General features: G+C 45.4%; 7 protein-coding genes across 7 annotated transcripts; 5 read left to right on the top strand and 2 right to left on the bottom strand.

The window, feature by feature from the left end:
• Positions 1-1,100: 1,100 nt before the first annotated feature.
• LOC117585223 (single-stranded DNA-binding protein 2) lies at positions 1,101-3,179 on the top strand. Its single transcript, XM_034274617.1, has one exon. It carries the CDS (start codon positions 1,239-1,241, stop codon positions 2,580-2,582), a length of 1,344 nt encoding a protein of 447 aa, XP_034130508.1. The 5' UTR covers positions 1,101-1,238; the 3' UTR covers positions 2,583-3,179.
• A 2,832-nt stretch (positions 3,180-6,011) lies between these two features.
• LOC117585228 lies at positions 6,012-6,927 on the top strand. The gene is made up of 2 exons (XM_034274621.1): positions 6,012-6,621; positions 6,687-6,927. Exons 1-2 carry the CDS (start codon positions 6,343-6,345, stop codon positions 6,816-6,818), a joined length of 411 nt encoding a protein of 136 aa, XP_034130512.1. The 5' UTR covers positions 6,012-6,342; the 3' UTR covers positions 6,819-6,927.
• Positions 6,875-9,093, bottom strand: LOC117585221 (mediator of RNA polymerase II transcription subunit 17). Its single transcript, XM_034274615.1, has 3 exons — positions 8,938-9,093; positions 7,121-8,876; positions 6,875-7,056 (listed from the first exon to the last, which is right to left on the bottom strand). The coding sequence occupies exons 1-3, from the start codon at positions 9,024-9,026 to the stop codon at positions 6,973-6,975; spliced, it is 1,929 nt and encodes a 642-aa protein (XP_034130506.1). The 5' UTR covers positions 9,027-9,093; the 3' UTR covers positions 6,875-6,972.
• Positions 9,094-9,288: 195 nt separating this feature from the next.
• On the top strand, positions 9,289-10,186 carry LOC117585224 (proteasome assembly chaperone 2). Its single transcript, XM_034274618.1, has one exon. The coding sequence runs from the start codon at positions 9,365-9,367 to the stop codon at positions 10,106-10,108; it is 744 nt and encodes a 247-aa protein (XP_034130509.1). The 5' UTR covers positions 9,289-9,364; the 3' UTR covers positions 10,109-10,186.
• Positions 10,115-12,240, bottom strand: LOC117585220 (actin-related protein 5). The gene is made up of 2 exons (XM_034274614.1): positions 11,663-12,240; positions 10,115-11,598 (listed from the first exon to the last, which is right to left on the bottom strand). The coding sequence occupies exons 1-2, from the start codon at positions 12,164-12,166 to the stop codon at positions 10,147-10,149; spliced, it is 1,956 nt and encodes a 651-aa protein (XP_034130505.1). The 5' UTR covers positions 12,167-12,240; the 3' UTR covers positions 10,115-10,146.
• A 49-nt stretch (positions 12,241-12,289) lies between these two features.
• On the top strand, positions 12,290-14,011 carry LOC117585222. The gene is made up of 3 exons (XM_034274616.1): positions 12,290-12,427; positions 12,517-13,004; positions 13,062-14,011. The coding sequence occupies exons 1-3, from the start codon at positions 12,386-12,388 to the stop codon at positions 13,954-13,956; spliced, it is 1,425 nt and encodes a 474-aa protein (XP_034130507.1). The 5' UTR covers positions 12,290-12,385; the 3' UTR covers positions 13,957-14,011.
• Positions 14,012-14,334: 323 nt separating this feature from the next.
• On the top strand, positions 14,335-18,223 carry LOC117585218 (importin-13). The gene is made up of 8 exons (XM_034274610.1): positions 14,335-14,702; positions 14,823-15,319; positions 15,372-16,053; positions 16,113-16,712; positions 16,783-16,980; positions 17,043-17,180; positions 17,234-17,793; positions 17,853-18,223. Exons 1-8 carry the CDS (start codon positions 14,532-14,534, stop codon positions 17,935-17,937), a joined length of 2,931 nt encoding a protein of 976 aa, XP_034130501.1. The 5' UTR covers positions 14,335-14,531; the 3' UTR covers positions 17,938-18,223.
• The last annotated feature ends 541 nt before the right edge of the window (positions 18,224-18,764 follow it).

The raw sequence follows: 18,764 nt of genomic DNA, 5'->3' as shown, positions 1-18,764 counted from the left end.
CCTTGTAAAGCCAATAGGCCTTATCGCCACGCGCCCTGCCTCTCTCTTTCTCTCTCTCGGTGCTGTTGTCACCCATTCACTCACTCCGCTCACTCACAGTGGTGTGTTAATAAAATGGGGAGCTCCCTAGACGAATTTTGATTTGAATGGCCATTTGACAGCGGGAGCCACATACAGTAGACAGACAGATTACGTTGCCTGCTGCTGGCCTGGCCTAGCCTTTTGCTACCTACAAAACGACCAAACGGAGCCAAGAGCATCACTCACTCACTCACCTGGCGGAACAGCGACGCACAAAAGTCTATGCTAAAAGTTCGCGTACATCTTTAATGATTCTATTAACTTTATTCAAATCGCATGTGTTCGTTGTTCTTAATATAAAAGTGACTAATTTGAAATTATAAAATGGATCTATTATTTAGTAATATTTCATAAAATGATAAACTAAAGTGAACCATAACTGTTGGCAGTCAGTGTAGCACTTGTGCCGATTTGTCGACAATGCGCGAGATCCCTCTCTCGTACTCACGCAAGTACACACACATACACAGGCACTCACATGAATACATATATACAAATTTGCAACACACATACATACAATGTCGCTCATTTTGCCCTCTCTCACTCACGCTCTCTCTCTCTCTCTCTCTCTCTGCTTTTTTCTGTTTTTAGTGGTTGTGCAAGAAGAAGCAGCAACAATCAGGCAAAAAAATACCTGAAAAAAAATAAACGGTAAAACGAAGAAGTGGCGACACACAGCGGAGAGCGCGCTAAAAGTTTATTGTAAAAAATCGCAAAAAGTTAAAAAGCGCAAAGTGTGTTTTATTTTTCATTTGCAAAGAAATACATTAACAACAATTATATTAAAAATGGTGGAAGTAATAGAGCGGCAGAGAACGGCTGCGTGAGCTCAAAGCGCGGCCAATTAAAAAACAACAACAACAGCAGCAGCAGAGCAGCAGCCGCTGAAGCCAAAAGCAGAGCGAGAAGAAGCAGAAGCAGAGCAACAGCAAGAGCCTCGAAAAAGTACATAAAAATATATAAATTTAAATAAAGAGTGGAAGTTGGTAGACAAAAAAGGCAAAGCACCAGCAAAAGAGCGAAAGCAAAGAAGAAGCAAGACAAGCGCAAAGAAAAGTAAAGAAAACCACCTTACCAGCCAGCAACAGCAGCAGCAACCAGAAACATCACATAAACATAAACCGACAAACCAGCCAAGAAGCCAAGAAACCAACAAAATGTACGGCAAATCAAAGACATCAGCGGTCCCCTCAGATGCCCAGGCACGAGAGAAGTTGGCCCTCTACGTCTACGAATATCTGCTACACGTGGGAGCCCAGAAGGCGGCACAAACATTCCTCTCCGAGATCCGATGGGAGAAGAACATAACGCTCGGCGAGCCGCCAGGATTCCTGCACACCTGGTGGTGCGTCTTCTGGGATCTGTACTGTGCTGCGCCCGAGCGTCGGGATCAGTGCGATCACAGCTCGGAGGCCAAGGCCTTCCATGATTACGGCTTCGTCAGCTCCGGCTATGGCGTGAATGGCATTGGACCCGGCGGACCACACAACGCTGGCGGTCCGGCGCCGAGCCCTCTGGGACAGATGCCGCCCGGCGGTGATGGCGGTCCCATGGGACCCGGCGGACCAATGGGTCCAAACTTTTTTCCAAATTCAACAATGCGGCCGTCGCCGCCAACGCATGCATCCAGTCCACAGCCGCCGCCGTCACAGATGATGCCCGGCCAGCCGCCGTTCATGGGCGGACCCCGATACCCTGGTGGCCCGCGACCCGGCGTGCGTATGCAGGGAATGGGTAACGAATTCAATGGCCCGCCCGGACAGCCCATGATGCCGAATAGTATGGATCCGACAAGACCTGGTGGCGGCATGGGTCCCATGAATCCACGCATGAATCCGCCACGTGGACCCGGCGGTATGGGTCCCATGGGCTATGGCGGACCCGGCGGAATGCGTGGACCTGCACCTGGACCCGGTGGAATGCCGCCAATGGGCATGGGCGGAGCGGGCGGGAGACCGCCGCAATGGCAGCCTAATGCGTCGGCGCCACTGAATGCGTATTCATCATCATCACCAGGAAATTACGGACCCGGCCCCGGCTCGAATGGTCCACCCGGACCAGGAACGCCCATAATGCCCTCGCCTCAGGATAACACGCAAGGTGGTCCTGTCGGCGGACCCGGCGACAGTATGTATGCACTCATGAAGCCAGAATTCCCCATGGGCGGTGGCCCTGATGGCGGAGGCGGTGGGGGCGGACCCGGCGGCATGGGTCCAATGGGTGGTGGCCCCAATTCGATGGGTCCTGTACTTAATGGCGGCGGTGGCCCCGACGGCACTGGCCTGGATGGCATGAAGAACTCACCAGCCAACGGGGGACCGGGTACGCCACGCGAGGACTCGGGCAGCGGCATGGGTGACTATAATCTCGGCGCGTTTGGCGGCCCCGGCGAGAATGATCAAACCGAATCGGCGGCCATACTGAAGATCAAGGAGAGCATGCACGAGGAGGCCAAGCGGTTCGAGAAAGACACAGATCATCCGGACTACTTTATGCCATAACAACATCATCAACATCATCAGCAGCAGCAGCAGCAACTTCATCAGCAGCAGCAGCAGCAACAACAGCATCTCAATACGGTTGCAGCCGCTGTGGCAGCTGTTGTGGCAGCAGCTGCATCCAATGGCACGTCGGGCAGCTCATCGGCGGCATCCATAGCAGCGGCAGCCCTTGGGGCGGCAGCCTCCAATCTGCTCAGCAATGGCAACAACAATTTCTAAAAACAAAAACAACACACAAAAAAAAACAAAAAACAAAACAAGCATAAAACAAAAGCGGTAGTAAAAATCCTTGATACATAAGCATAAAGTAATTAAAATTAATACATGTATGAGAAAATAGAGAAACCCTTAAATATAATAGACTAAAACAAAAAAAGCAAACAACAATTTGTAAAATGTAAAACTGTATAACCATAAAAAGGATCAAACGAACAAGGACAGACAAGGATCTGTGCCAGGTTTCCGGTTCCTGTATAGCCCACTGCACTGCAAATTTCTACTTGTATTACACACGCTGTTGATTTTAGATAAGTTCGTTTTGTTGTTGTATTGTATTTTTAATATTATTTGTCGTAAATTCAACTTGAAAATGTTCCCCCCCAAAATATGCAGACTGGGAAGCAGTGCAGTGAGGTTAGGGCGGAACGGCGTGGGCAGATTCGATGTCTGGCAACGCTGTCAGAGCAGCAGACCGCAAAGGGCACGATACACCACAACAACACAACAGAGAAACCAACCAAGAGTTGACCATAAAAGAGAAGAAACAAAAGCAAATATACTTAAATTAATGTTAACAAAAAATATGCAACAAGTCTAGCAAGTCCTTCTGTTTAGTTCAAGCAAGACACAAACACACACAATCAATACCTAATCTATTATGTTTCTGACTATGCCAATCCCATCCAACCACTATTAATACCAATTTACTTGCTTATTAAACTAAAAACCCATTTATGATACCATAGCATTATATAGATTTATATGTGTGGGTGTATATATATATATAGAGCAGTGACTACCATGTATGTACATTTTTTAGTTTCGTGTGATTTATGTTTTTGCATATATAATACCAATAATATATAGTATATATATATAATTGTAGAAAGAAATCATTAATCGCAAAATGATTTTTTTGTTAAGCAAGGCGCAACAAAAGATCAACCGCTTAAGGCATCAAATGAATGAATGAAATATTTATAATAATATGCATAAATACACACATAGTTGAGAGTATATATAGCTAGCATTATTGGACATGTATATGTATAGATTGTAACCACACAAAAACCTTCTTATAAAATGCTCCTCCGATTGATTTTGCACAATGGTCAGGGCAGGGGCAGGGCACGGGCAACGGTGTCTAGATCGGCCTCATTCTTGTCCCAAATAATATTCTTCTATTTAATTCTCATTGTACAAATAGAAAACTTGGCACTTTGCTGTCCGTCGTATTTTGTATTGCTTTTATTCTGTATTTCTGTCTCTCGTCTGTTTGTTTGTTCGTTTGTTTGCTTAACGTTTTTGTTGCATTGTTTGTTCTTTCGCTCATGTGTATTTATATTTTAACCAAACAACTAAAACGAAAACAGTTATTTAAGTTCCTTTTAACAGCGAGCAATACCATATATGCGATATAATATGATATGTATGACTTTTCCCCCTCAGTTTTTTGGAGATCGGCAAACAGTTTGCACTCGTTTCGATTTCCTCACGGCATTGTGTGCATTAGGACAGCATAAGAAACTTACATAATATAAATGTATACCAGCAAAGGGATACGAATTGTAGCCTATTGTATGCACTAATTTATTGCAGAATAGCTACGCGCATAACTATAAGATTTAGCTGTTTAATATGCATATATGCAAATATATATTATATATATATATAAATATATTTCTTAAACGGCAGCAAAGGCAACCACAAATGTAGAAACCTTAACCTAATGAAGAAAACTTTAATTCAACAAAAAATATCACACTAAAAACAAAAACAAAATGAATGCTGTACAAAACAAACAATTTATAAAAGGTACATAGATTATATATATATATATATATATATATATATATAGTATATATGTATACGTCTGTGCTTGCATCTATGTATATCCCCGATACAGCACATTTCGCATTCATAATTGATGCTCGATGATTGATGAAGGGCGGGGAGCAGTAGTAGGGAAAATCCACCCGTATAATAGCATTAGATTTGAAGATAATTTATAAGCCCCAAATCAAAAGGAAAATAAATAAAGAAATTAAATACATTTCTTTATAAAATAATACAACAAACACCACACACACACACACATTAACAGCACACACACACGAACACACGCAAATCAATTGATAAATTAATTTAAAGAAACAAAAACAACAAGAGAAAACATGAAAAAAATCTATTTTAAATATTGTATATGTTTAATGTGTCGGAATTTAAAATATATACGAAGATGGAAACAATTTATAGTATGTGCTGCTACTGCATGATTTAAATCTAAAATTGTGTGGCATGCCGCGCGCGCGCGCGCATCCATGATGCGTCTGCTGCGCCTAAAGCGAGAAAAACTTAAATAGTTAATAAGTTACATTTATTTACTAACGCTTATCGGTTGAAGCGTTTCAATTGCTGGATCTATATATTAAATGAATAAAACAAACACACAAAAAATGAAATATAAAACAAGCAAAAAACATAAATGTATAATGGAGCGGAGTTATAAGTAAAACAAAAGTATAAAATGCCCCTTCTACCTACCCCCTACCTCCTCTCCAACCCCTTCCCACAAAACAAACAAATGAGAAAAACAAAAAAATGGCAAAAACGTAACCCAGACAAAAAAAAATCGAAAAAAATGAAATGAAATACAAAAAACACAACAACAACCGATTGAATATGGAAATATGTTTAAATAAGTATTTTAGTGTTAATTATACAATTTACAAGTACACAACACAAACAAAATAAAACAACAAACAATATAATATAAAAATGAAATAAAGTTTTAAAACAATATTTGTAAAAAGTAAAAAAAGAAAATTGTTTAATGGGGTTTTTAAAATGGAGTTAATTTGGTGAAAAAATTAGGTGTAGGTGTATGTGTCTATGATCATATCCTGTCTGTGTGCATGTCCTTTGGCACAAGGAAAACTCCTGGAAAGACAAACTAAACTTGAAAATGTCCCCACAATAAATGCAGAATATGAAGCAGTGCAGTGAGGTTAGGGCTTTGGGCAACTATTTATAGCTTTTGATTAAACCCAAAGCAACATTCCCCTCTTCTAGATAATAGTTTTGTTCTGCAACTGCAATCACGGCGCTCAATCAGTAAAGATTTCTGTTTTTTTTTTTTGTCATAATTGAACAATTTGGCACGACAAAGTGCGTGTCGCATGTTATCTGGCAACCCACCTGCAGACGACAGACAATTGGCCCGGCACACGAACATGGCCATGGCTGTGGCTATGACAGTTGCACTGCCGTGTGGACTGGACAACATTACTTTGTGTTGCCTGGGCAACCGGCCATCGCATACAAATTGAGCAGCGCAGCTAATTACACACTAAACGGACGGTGGTCAGTGCTGATGGAAGTGTTGCCCGCAAATGCTGCACAAAAAACAAAAAATCGATAAAGCAGTAGCCATGCACGTCCAACAAATTCCACTTGAGTGTCGCTGAGGAAATCAGAGAATCAAAAGTCTGACAACTACACTCATTAATGCAACAAAGTGGCGTCCTGTTTCCACTCTTGCATGGGACTGGTGCGCACTGCAGTTGGCGCTGCAGGGGACAGACAGATGCCGGAGGAGACCATAGCCTCGGTGAATCATTGTCCGACTTATCGACAGATTGCTGGTGGTGCTACAACTGGTGCCGGTTCGGCGCCGGCGAAACGTGTGCCCATACTGTTCTCCACCAATCGCGGACTTTACTTGCGTCTCTCGCAACCTGTTGTGGATCAGATGGAGGTGCTGACACTGCAGCCACGTGGCCAAAACTACAACATCAGTTTCTGTGATCTGGAACGTTGGGTGAGCAAGCAGTGCAGGTCGTGCAGGTTAAGCCAGAGATAACAGATTATTCTTTCTTCCTGCAGAGCACCAATCGAGCGAATGTTGTGAGTCTGGAGGATACGTTCAACCTCATTCATCAGAATATGTCACCGGAGGTGCATTTGTATCAGCCGCGACTATGGCACAATCACGTCAGCTACAGCTTGATGCATTGAATGAGCCCTTGAAATGGTACATCCTCTCTGGAATACTTGAATCAAATGTATATCAATTAACGTGTAACCTTAATTATAATTCTTTTAATTTAAATATTCCTTAAATCGAGCTACGAACAATATTTATAAGGTTTATGCAGCAGACGAGCCGCCCTTAGGCCGTGTTGCTTGTGAGTGAAGCCATCAGAAATTCCATTTTGTTCAGAAAACTCTTTCCTTCGATTTTATCAAACTTTACCTGCAAAAGATTAATGGATAACATTAGCATATTAGCAAGAAACACAGCGGGAAAGTTCACCCACCTCTTTGAAATTGCCACCCAGATTCTCCCACAACTTCTCCGGCACCAGAGGACTGGGGAAAAAATCCTGACGCGGACTTCTGGCAATGTAAACCTTGACATCAATTTGCGGATCGCAGCGTATTTGAACGGCTATCATGCGATCACCATTGGGGGAGGCCAACAGGCAGGAACTGGCATTGCCCAGCGGTTCCACTTTGCCAATGCCCAAATGATTGCTGTTCGAGAGCACCGTCCAGGCCATGCAGCGGGCGAGGCTCACCAGGCAGGAGATTTGATGAGAGTTGATTTGACAGAGTATTAGATCGCGCAGCTCTTGCGGCTCATAGGACAAGCGCATGACGCGTCCATCACGACAAATGCACTTCAGTGAGCGCTCCTTGACATGGATGACCAAGGAAGTGCGTCCAATGGCATCGTAGCCGTGGGTAACAATGTTAATCTTTACACAGGACATGGTCGGGGAGTTCATGGCATTCCAGTGGGACACAATCTGTGGATCCTTCACATCCCTCGCCAGCGTATCCAGCACATATTGGGTGCGCTTGCGCATGAATATATGCTGCGCTTGGGCAATGATTTGCTCCAGTATGGTCTGCGTTTTGGTCATGTCCAGTAGCGTTTCACGATCCGCAGCCATTGGACCGGCCAGCATGCGTTTCTTTGATGGCCCCAGTGGCGCACTCGCCGGGTGGGGGAACGGATGGTGCGAGTTCTTGTAGTGAACCTCCCGCAGCAGCTGGTGAAGCGAATGCTCCAGTACATGATCGTGATCGTTAATCGGCGCCGGTTGATTCGAGTCAAAGGTGGTGGAGTGGCACAGCGAGATGATCAGCTGTATGTTGGGCAGCAGGGTGGCTCGTATCTGATTGCCAATGACCACATGCGGTATGGGTGCCTGCAGCTGAATGGCCTCGCGTGCCAGCTGTGCAAACAGCTCCTTGCAGAAGAGTACGTTCTGGGCAAACTCCAGCGTCTTTTGCCAGACGCCCACCTGGGCGGTTATGTTCGGCCCATGGCCCATCAAATTCACCTGCGCTGTGCACAGATCTTCTTGGTCCTTCTGTGTAATGACCTTAATGTAGGCCACACCTTGCAGCTCAGCGGGAACAATCACTCGCAGCGCGGAGCTGGCCTTCATCTGCATGCCATTGTTGGTGGCTGTGCTGCTGCTAGTGGTCGAGCTGATGGCACTATCATCGTCGGATGCCTCCTCCGCTTTTGTTACCTCAAAGGTGCCGCTCATTCCGAACTTGGAGCCCGCCGTGCGATAGCTGAGATCTCCTATGATCGCATTGGACACCTTCTTCAAGCGCCAGTTCTGACGCAGGCGCAGAAGTTCTATGTGAAAGTCGGACACATTCCGACTGCGCTGTTCGCTGTGTGCATTGCGTAGACGCTCCGCTCCGCTCAACAAAACCTGTGCCGCCTGTGAGATTGCCTTCTTGCGACTGTAAACCTGCACAATGGGCTTTGTGTCGTCGCCCTCCTCCAGCAGTGGGTCCAGTACCAAGTATCTCTTGTCCTTAGCTATGGAAATCACATCGGACAGCACACAGATTTCGGTGAGTGCATCTTTGAGCTTGTTCCGCACCGCATCCCAGGGCCAAAGACTCTCCTGGAACTGTGTGCCATCTTTGTTCTCTTCCTCAGCCGCTGCCGCTGTCTTCTCCTCCTTCTTCAGATCGTCCAGCGATGTTTTGCTAAAGTCTATGCGGGCCGCACACTTGGCCAGGCTCTCGGACAGGGTCGGCGCTCTGAAAAGTTTGATCAACAACTTGTTCTGAAAACCTTATTTCACTCAAACTGTGAACTTACGGTTGGTACAGCTCGGTGCCATCATATCCAATCTCCCGTATCTTTTTCTCGCAAGTGGTTTCCACCGATATATTCACAGAGTTTGACATTTTTGTTGACGAATATGCCGGAAAACATTTGCAAAAAAAGAGGTAGTGCTGTTAAGCGTCTGCAATGGCTTATCGATTGGAAAGACTATTGGTAATCGAAGTTATCAATATTAAATAAAGAGGCATGAGAAACAACCTGATTAATTTAATTAATTTATTCTGATTATGTAGAGTGCCATGGCGAAGTTTTAAACCACATTTATATTACAATAGCAAACCGTCCTAGAGTTGTCGTCACTTCTATCGAGTCTTGTCCGACACATTTCACAACACTAAATCATTACTTTCATTTTTTGACTTCTCATTTTGACTGCAACCGAAATAAATAATTGAATATTATGTTGTTCCTAAAGAATAAGAAAACGACATTAGATGTGTCCGATTACACGGTTATTATACCCAGCATCTGCGTGGGAAATGCGGCCCAACTAGCCTGTGACCTGTTGATTGCCTCCAAACAGCTGAAACGCATTGGATCCGTCTCCCATCCAGCGCTGATACCGGTCTACGGACCTTCCGCCTACCAGCACGAGCCCAACGAGAAGGTCTCATCGTGTGAGCTGTACGAGGGCGTGGAGGACAAACTGCTGGTCATACAGTTCCGTGCACCATGGATCGCTCGCCACACACGCAGCTTCCAGCAGCAATTGGTGCAACTCATCAAGGGCGCAAAGCGAGTAATAATACTCAGTGGCAGCTTTGGCTTTGAGAAACGGGTTATTGAGGCTTCCCCGTGGGCCTATCGTGCCAGCGAGAACTTTAAACTTGCGCACGCTCCACAGCTCGGCAATCCCGAACTCATCAAGTGGAAGGAACACACCGGCGAGGCCATCTATGGGGGTGGCAACGCCCTGCAGCTGTTCCAGGCCTTCGATGAGGCTCAAGTGCAAGTCATGCTGCTGTTCCGTTACCTCATCGAGGGTGACAACTCCACCGATGCCAGTCTGATCGTGCGAGAACTGAACGAACTGTGCGAAGACTTTCTGCAGCTGCGCGGCGTTGGCGACGGCAGCTTCAAGTTGACCGTGCCCAAATCCTGGAACCTACTCTTCGGCAACGATGTCACAGAGTTTCTCTTTTAGTTGCTAGCTGTGTGTGTATATTTTGGACAAATAAATGTTTAATCTTTCGGTGTAGGATAAAAGAGATTGCTAGCACGATGCTCCCTGAAGTATTCACTGCCGTGCTCCTGGTAATCCTTGCGCGTGGTCAGCGTCTGGCCAAAGTTGGGTTGACTGGCCTGCACACAGGCACCCAGCCAGGCGCTCAGCGTGTGGTCATCCGATTCGTATATGGAAAACGTCGACTGAAATGGTCGCATCTCTTGAAACTCCCTAGCCAGGCGCTCCTTGAGGCCACGCAGCTGTGCACTGCCGCCGGTTAGATAGACATGCTCCACCATACGCTGCTGCTCCTGCGCGTTGAAGAGCTTCAGCACAAAGGAAATCAACTCGGCCAGGCCCGCCTCCGAGGAGCCAATCATGCTCGGCTGAAAGAGAATCTCTGGCACGCGGATATCCTCTACGCCGAAATGCAATTGATAATTTTCCGCTGCGCTCTGCTGCTGCACCGCATTCCCTTCGTCAAAGTTCACATCGTAGTGGCTGAGTATTTTCTCGTACTCCAGCAGCTGCTCGTTGTCCGCATCCGAGTCGCTGTCATCGTTATACCGATTGATGCGCTTGTACACATCCCAATCGTTGTCGTTCATGCCGAAGCCGTCGTCCTCCTCCTCACCGTTGGCCTTGCGACGCTTCTCGCTGCGCGCCAGCGTGGAGATGATGCGCATCCGCTCCTGTGCGGCGTGCGTGTGTCGCTTGCCCTGCTCGTGTCGCTGCTGCTGGCGCGTCTGCTTGCGTTGCAGCAGTTGCTCACGCTTGCCCTGTAGTTCGGCCAACCAATCCGCCTGCGGGACACCCTCTGGCGGCTTTGGCATTTTGTCTATTTTATCCTGCTGCCTGCTGGGCTTGGGTGCGCTCAAAGGACGATCCTTGATGCGCTTGATCCGACCACTAATTGTGCTGATGAGCGAGTCCAGTTCCTCCAGATTGCCAATCTGCTGTTGGGCCAGAGCCAGCTCAAACTTTTGCAGCTTATCCTGCTCATAGAGCTGCCGCAGTTTGTTGTAGACAAACAATTGTTGCTCATCCTCGCGCAGCTTCTCGGCCTCCCGACGATTCTTAATCTCGATCAGGCGCATTGCCAACTCGCGCCGCTTCTCCAGCTTCTGTTCGGCGGTGAGTAAAGCATTGGTGGCCGTAACCTGATTGTACGGCAGCTGGATTTTCATGATGTGCTCCTCGTAATAATCGATTTGTGCCCACTTGAGCAACTCCTCCTTGTAGTCGATGGCAATGTGGCAATGCTCGTGGACCAGCTTCTCCATGCGGCTAATGGAGATGGCATTCAGATGCACCGGATACTTCATTTGCATCAGACACAGCAGATATGTAATCATGTGATAGCCGCCGACATTCAAGCGACGCACATGCTGCAGCTGCAGCTTTCCATTTAGCACGGGAATCACATGGGTGGTGCTGTAGCCAAAAGAGATTATCAGTGCATCCGACACCTGCAAAGAGAAGATAACTCTTTATCAAAACGAGTCAAACATCTATGGATGTGAGCCCCCAAACCTTCTTGCGACGACTCTGATAGTGCTCCCAGCTGTACAGCGCATCGAGGCCATAGGAAACGGCGGTGATGCCATAGCATTCAAAGAGCAGTTCGTTCATGTTCTGGCGGCAAAAGTTGGGATTGGCCAGCGCCTCGGTCAGCACAATCGGATGGGCAATGCTCTGCTCACCCTCGAAGCCCATTTTGGTGAAAATGTAATCAAAGATCTGCTCCTGATGATTCCAATTCGTTATAATATTCCGCTCGAATGGCGACTTTAGATGAGCACGCACTGCCTCAATGTTAGTTATGTCATTGCCAACTTGTATTTCGGCTGGCACCTCAGCTGCGACCGGTGTCGTGGTGCCATCCGAGGCGCCCGGCGTGGCTTCCTTTTTTCTGTCTTTGCGAGGTTTGGTCAAGACGTTTCTGAATCGTAGCGCCGGCTCCTTGACGTTGTGCCATCCAACACGACATTCGTATGAGCCATTGTCGATGACCAAAACACGCTTCGGCGAGCCCATTTCCACGCTTTTTTAAGGGAATTAGCAAATTTCAATGTTTTTACATTTGTAAACAAATGCGGCAAAACTCTAGTGCTGGAAAACGTACTCAGCTGCAGTCGCTGTATAGTGCCACCAATCGTCCGTGCAAGAAATGACAGCTCTGAACTTTAACTGTAATTGTCAAAAATTCCGCAAGTGTGTGGCGTCCGCGTGCCTTATTTTAATTCTGCTTTAAAAATGTTTGTAAAACTAAAGCTAGAAAGCTCAGATAACACAGCGGTGAGCTATAAATATGCTGCATCATATTTGACATTGTAAATTGTATATACAATACACGACATGCAAATAATTCAAATATTTCTTTGCAGCCACCGCAATTTTTTCCAATAGATGACGGCGCAACCATCTACGACCTGAAGCTGCAACTGGAGCCATCCATAGGTATCCCAGCAGATCTGCAGCAGATTTACGCCCTGGACAGACCCATTGGCAACCACGATAAGGTGTCTGCAGTGCTAGATTGTCAAGTGGATAAAAGCAACGGGACCGCTTTCTCGCTGTACAAAATGGAGGATTTTGTTTGCTTTCTGCAATTCTACAATCAGGAGGAAGGCGAGAGGCAAAACAATTTTTTTAGCTTGCCGCTGGAGAATAGAAATTTGCCCATAGAAAAAGTGGCCCATCTTGAGATTTCAGACTCGGAACAGTCCTACAGTGAGGACACCAGCGAATCAACAAGCGACTCCAGCAGTAACAGCGGCTCCTCCACCAGTAGCAGCGGCAGCTCAAAGGCAAAAAAATATCAAAAAAGAGTCCACAAGAATAATGTTAAAACAATGTTATCTCAAGCAAAAAGGTAATAGTACAGTTATCTTTAAATCTTTATGAATATTTCTAAAGTTTTAGTTCTTAGGGCACGTCTTTCCGTTGAAAATATGGACTTGCATTCTCTCGTCGACGATACATTGAATGCGACACTTGTACCTCAAGAAAATACTACAAATTCTTCTGGGTACGTCACCGCTTCTGAGTTAACACCGCCGGCCAGCGACATTATTCTTAAAATTCAAGCTAAAGATGTCGCCGAACCAGAACCTGAACCAGTGGCCCCTGTGGAGGAAATCACCAATGCTGAAGTTGCTAAGGACACCAAAGGTGTAAAGGATACAGCCGAAATAGTTGTATGCAGCGCACCAAAACAATTGCCCAGGATTGATGGTGAACTTTCTTATGGCGGTGTAATGCCAGAGAAGCGTAAATTCGCTTTAATTATCAAAAATGAAATTGAATCAACTACTTCTGGTTTTGGCTCTCTGATGAATCATTTCCATGGACTCTTCGAGACATTCGAGGACTGTGAAAAGCTTCAATTCAGCGAAAACGCCTCTGTAAAGGTTCTTGGTAATAATTTAATGATTATATCCGACGATGAGAGAACCTGTGAGTGGATAACCAATGGCACCAGGTCGATGACTCCGCCACGCTACAAGTGTTGCAGCTTTATTGAGTTTTTTGGCCTGATTAAGTGCACATTTGTACTGCCCATCGTTGTTAAGGACAAGGAATTGAGCATTATTTTTAAGCTATTGGAGCAGCAGAACGTTGGCATAGTGACGGATAAGTGGGTTGTTACAGAACGCATCATGTTGGATCCCAAGAGCGATGATTACGCCGAAAAAGCAGCCTCAATCATTGTGGATAACCAGGAAATTGTGCTCTACGTTGATCGGGAGAGTACACATTTAATTTCCGAGTGGGGATTCAAGCTGAAATACTGCTTTTGGCGACTTAATTTTACATTCCCTTAGATTTATTTATTTAAATCTATTGGTGAATGAATATGTATCACCAATTTAACTATATTTAACAATATTATAGTAAAGTTAATTACAATTAAAGTTATTTATATTTATAAAATGCTTAATTTCAAAATTAATTGCATGCACTGCTTGCCACTTGTTAGTTGGTCTGCTTGCCAGTGTTAACAAGTCTTGCGCTTATCAGGGTTGACAGCTCTTATTTCTTTACAAAAATTAATATAGTAAATTACAGACTATTGGTTTGTGTGTACAAAATAAGATTAAAACATGTTTTAATTATCTTTGCACTCTTTAAAAATATCTTATAACCAGACCAGTGTGGTTAGTGCCCGTTCATTATATTTCGTATCAGTTGAAGCGGCAAGAATTTGTATTGCTGGCAACCCTAACATTCGGTCAATAAGCAAAGAAGAAGCAGCACAAAAAAAACTTCTTCGGAAAAACCGAGTCGCAAAAATCCTGGGGAAAAGTCTGGGCCCTGGGCCTTCTTCAGGCAATATCAAAACAAGAAACCCAATCAATTGAATCAAATCGATACCGGGGGACATCACAAATACGGCAAAATGGAACGAATCAATTTGGAAAACATCGATATTGCACGTCTGGAGGAGGCTGTTGTCGTCTTCTATCGCTCCAACTCCCACGAGCAGGCAATTACGCACGAATGGCTTACGGAGGCCGAGGGCAGCCCACAAGCCTGGCAATTTTCATGGCAGCTAATGCAACTGGGCAAGGTAAGATATGACCTGCGCATCAATTAATTCAATATGTATACGCTGGCATGCATCTGCCATGCATACACATACCACGATGATATGTTCCACCAACTCCCACTCTACTCTCTTCCCGCGCAGAGTCAAGAAGTGCAGTTTTTTGGCGCAATCACCCTGCACGCCAAGCTGATGAAGCACTGGAACGAGGTGCCGCCGGAAAACCGCGAGGAGCTCAAACAAAAGATACTCGAGAAAATTGTGCAATTTGCAGGCGGACCAAAGATTGTTCTCAATCGTTTGTGCATTGCACTGGGAGCATACATTGTCCACATGCTCGACGAGTGGCCGAATGCCATTGAGGAGGTGATTGATACGTTTCAAAACCAGCGCATACCCAATGTCAAGCCCGATGTGCAGCTCTGGATCATGCTGGAGGTGCTGACGGCCATACCAGAGGAGGCGCAGGTTATACACACCTCGGTGAAACGTGTCACGCTGCGTGCGGAGGTGGGCAAGCGGGTGCCCGTCATTCTGCAGACGATGGAGGCATATTTGAGGCAACAAATGAACCGCGTGTGGGATACCGAGGCATTCAGCAACATGATACGAGCCGTCAAGTGCGTTGGCACTTGGATCAAGTAAGCACGCACTTTCCCCGTTGTACGATTATTTAACTCTCTTGTCGCATAGGAACATTGGCTACTCCCTGGAGGCTTGTGTGTCCATTACAGCTGTCCTTTTGGAGGTGGTCAACAAGTGCTACTGGCCCGCCGTGCAAACCGGCGATGGCTGCATGTCCGCCGATGAGAATGAGCTGGCCGAAAATTGCCTAAAGTCCATGGTAAACATTATGATACAGCCGGAGAGCCACAGCTATCCAAAGACGGCGTTTGTGCTGCTTCGCATGTATCTGGACTCGCTCTGTGAGATCACAAAAATGGAATGGAAGCGTGACAACGACAACGAGGACATCATCGTACACATTTACATGCTGTTTGTGTCCGCCGTCGAGCGGCACTCGTCGCTGCTGCTAAGTGGCGTCATCTCACCGGATCCGAATCTACCGATTACAGTGAATCGCATGGTTCAGGAGATATTACACTGCACGGACAAGCCGGGCATCTATCCCGTGGAGGAATCCTGCAGCACCATGGCCCTGGCCTTCTGGTACATGCTGCAGGACGAGGTGTTTGCCATGACCAATGAGGAGCACAAGCGCAGATGCTGGGAGTACATTAAGCCGCTGTACGCACACTTGACGAGCATTCTGGTGCGGAAATCGGAGCAGCCCGATGAGAAATCATTGGACAGATGGAGCTCTGATGATTTGGAATGTTTTCGATGCTACAGACAGGATATATCCGATACCTTTGTGAGTGTTTCAATGCAAATTTAAAGTAACTTTGCTCATAGATCATGCGTTTCCCATAGATGTACTGCTATGATGTGCTGCACGATTACATTTTGGTCATCCTGTCGGCCATGTTGGACGAGGCCATAGTGGACATGCAACGCCATCCCACGCACTGGACCAAACTGGAGGCCTGCATCTACTCCTTTCAATCGGTGGCCGAACACTTTACCCACGACACTTCAAGACAAATTCCAAATTTGATGCGGGTCCTCAACGAAATCCCCTACGAAAAGATGAACGTCAAACTGCTGGGCACAGCACTGGAGACAATTGGTTCCTATTGCAATTGGTTAATGGAGAATCCCACCTATATACCGGCAGCGATAGATCTGCTGGTGCGCGGCTTAAACTCGTCCATGTCGGCCCAGGCCACGCTCGGCCTGAAGGAGCTGTGTCGCGACTGTCAGCTGCAATTGAAGCCATATGCCGAGCCGCTGCTCAATGCCTGTCATGCCTCGCTCAATGCCGGACGCATGAAGAACTCGGATTCGGTGCGTCTAATGTTTAGCATTGGCAAATTGATGAGTCTCCTGCCGTCCGATGGTATACCCAAGTATTTGGATATTATAGTCAGTCCATGCTTTGAAGAATTGCAGGCCATTTGTCAATCCGATGGGGTGAGTGGCACGCGCAAAAACGCGCGTTTTTTTCTTTTTGTTTATAAAAGCTTTCTCTTAATTCCCGCAGAAAACTCCCACCGCACGGATACGCACAATTTTCCGTCTCAACATGATCTCCACGCTGTTTTCTTCGTTGAATACCGATTTGAGTGAAGAGGATAAGGAAATACAAATTGTGCAGCCCGTTTTGTTGGTTATGCAGAGAACTATGCCGATCTTTAGGCGTATTGCTGAGATGTGGGTGGAGGAGTTGGATGTTTTAGAGGTAGAAAAAATATGTTTAAGTTACATTCCACGTGCTCATGCTCTTTCTTTACATGTCTAAAGGCCGCCTGCAGTGCCATGAAGCATGCCATTATGAATCTAAGAAGCAGCTTCCGGCCCATGCTGCAGGATTTATGCTACTTTATTGTGGCCAGTTTCCAAACACGCTGCTGTGCACCAACGCTAGAGATATCCAAGACAGTGAGTGCGCTCTACGCTTGCTATTTCTTTACTAATTTATTGTCTTTCCCCAGACCATTGTCATGTTTTACAGGGAAGAGGGCTGCAAGCCGTATATGCAAGAACTTTTGCGTGAGTTTATCAAGCACAGCTTCAAGCTGTTTGAGAACACGCCACAGCAGAACTTCTCCAATATATCAGACACCATGGAGGCGTTCTTTGGCTGCCTGGCACAAATTGTCAAGAAAATACCGCAGGCATTGGAGGACAAGTCACTGGCCTACGATCGCCTTGTCTACTATGGCCAGCGTTGCATGACGCTGCCCGAGAGCGGTGCCATACGCTGTGGCATACAGTTTATGACACACTTTACGATTCAATCCCGCAATCATGAGCACATCACCGAGGTCGTATTGAAAACGGGCGAACAAACCATCTACTTTATCATGATGTGTGTGGGTTACTTGACGCCACGCTCGCAGGTGGACAAGTTTGCCGATATTATATTGGCTTTCAATAAAAAATATCCTGCGGAGCTGGCCATCTGGCTGAAGACCGTGATGTCCGTCCCACATTTTCCCACACCGTTGCTAAACGATGCAGAAAAGTCGCGTTATGTTTCGTTGATTATCAAGTGAGTGTGGATAATTTATTGCTGAAGCTACAGGATTTTAAATTAAATCTCTTGCACAGGGAAAAGGTCAACAAGCGGCTGCTGCAGCAGCATCTGTCGGAGATGGCCATCAAGCTGCGCGGACTCACCGAAAAGTTCCAGTAAATGTGGAGGAAGCTCGATGCTAATTTAGTGGCCAAAATGCGCGCAATCTTTTTGCTTATCACAAAAGTGGATTCTAAATGTGTTTCTAGCCCCCCTGTATTTAGACTGTAATAAGGCGACTCTGTAAATGTTCCTCGACCTTAACTTGTTTTACCGACCCCAGCCCGCCCCACGCCTTAATTTAAACACCTCAAAAAGCTCTCGACAAGACAAACTTTTATTTATAATTTTACAAAAATTACATGCTTTCATTTACAATTTTTTCATAGGGTGTATAACTTTTTATTTATTGTTTTTGTTTTATATATATTTTTATATATAATATATATTTTTTTTATACATAAATATTTTAATATCCTTAAGTTTTAGAAAGTTTGATTTTTCACCATTTCCTTCTGTATGAAAAAAATCTGCCTTTCCTTGCATATTTTTTATTATATCATAATTTAATCTTTTTTAATCCCCTTTTTAAGACCTTGCCATTACTATTATTGTTTTGCAACGTTCTTTTCCCATATCGTGTATGTATCTATAATGCCAAAAATATGTAAATACATCTCTTTATATAATATATATATATATATATATATATATATATGTATGTGTGTCTATAGCTAAACTGAAGCCTTTCGTTTTCTTGGCCTGTGTACAGCACTTGGTAGTGGTAGCAAAAAAATCTTTGATCCAGCTCTCTGCAAACAGCTCCTCTTTGGGTGTGTGGGGGGACAGGCAATGACTTTAAAACCAAACAATTTGGCTGACACGGATCCAGTAACGTATTTTAGATTAATATTTATAGAAGTAGTAGCTACGACCAGCAATAGTCC

Source organism: Drosophila guanche, unplaced genomic scaffold, assembly GCF_900245975.1.
Source record: "Drosophila guanche unplaced genomic scaffold, DGUA_6, whole genome shotgun sequence".
NCBI lineage: Eukaryota > Metazoa > Arthropoda > Insecta > Diptera > Drosophilidae > Drosophila > Drosophila guanche.
Note: the sequence above shows the minus strand (reverse complement) of the source record. Positions and strands in the feature narration are given on the sequence as shown.

Excerpts from the sequence above, each read along its gene's own strand:
- LOC117585223 (XM_034274617.1), top strand. The coding sequence starts at position 1,239 with ATGTACGGCAAATCAAAGACATCAGCGGTCCCCTCAGATGCCCAGGCA.
- LOC117585228 (XM_034274621.1), top strand. The coding sequence starts at position 6,343 with ATGGGACTGGTGCGCACTGCAGTTGGCGCTGCAGGGGACAGACAGATG. Across the intron at positions 6,622-6,686 it reads TCTGTGATCTGGAACGTTGG|AGCACCAATCGAGCGAATGT; the intron begins GTGAGCAAGCAG and ends TTCTTCCTGCAG.
- LOC117585221 (XM_034274615.1), bottom strand. The coding sequence starts at position 9,026 with ATGTCAAACTCTGTGAATATATCGGTGGAAACCACTTGCGAGAAAAAG. Across the intron at positions 8,877-8,937 it reads GGCACCGAGCTGTACCAACC|AGCGCCGACCCTGTCCGAGA; the intron begins GTAAGTTCACAG and ends CAAACTTTTCAG. Across the intron at positions 7,057-7,120 it reads TGGGTGGCAATTTCAAAGAG|GTAAAGTTTGATAAAATCGA; the intron begins GTGGGTGAACTT and ends AATCTTTTGCAG.
- LOC117585224 (XM_034274618.1), top strand. The coding sequence starts at position 9,365 with ATGTTGTTCCTAAAGAATAAGAAAACGACATTAGATGTGTCCGATTAC.
- LOC117585220 (XM_034274614.1), bottom strand. The coding sequence starts at position 12,166 with ATGGGCTCGCCGAAGCGTGTTTTGGTCATCGACAATGGCTCATACGAA. Across the intron at positions 11,599-11,662 it reads ATCAGAGTCGTCGCAAGAAG|GTGTCGGATGCACTGATAAT; the intron begins GTTTGGGGGCTC and ends TTCTCTTTGCAG.
- LOC117585222 (XM_034274616.1), top strand. The coding sequence starts at position 12,386 with ATGTTTGTAAAACTAAAGCTAGAAAGCTCAGATAACACAGCG. Across the intron at positions 12,428-12,516 it reads AAAGCTCAGATAACACAGCG|CCACCGCAATTTTTTCCAAT; the intron begins GTGAGCTATAAA and ends ATTTCTTTGCAG. Across the intron at positions 13,005-13,061 it reads ATGTTATCTCAAGCAAAAAG|GGCACGTCTTTCCGTTGAAA; the intron begins GTAATAGTACAG and ends TTTAGTTCTTAG.
- LOC117585218 (XM_034274610.1), top strand. The coding sequence starts at position 14,532 with ATGGAACGAATCAATTTGGAAAACATCGATATTGCACGTCTGGAGGAG. Across the intron at positions 14,703-14,822 it reads AGCTAATGCAACTGGGCAAG|AGTCAAGAAGTGCAGTTTTT; the intron begins GTAAGATATGAC and ends CTTCCCGCGCAG. Across the intron at positions 16,054-16,112 it reads AGGATATATCCGATACCTTT|ATGTACTGCTATGATGTGCT; the intron begins GTGAGTGTTTCA and ends CGTTTCCCATAG.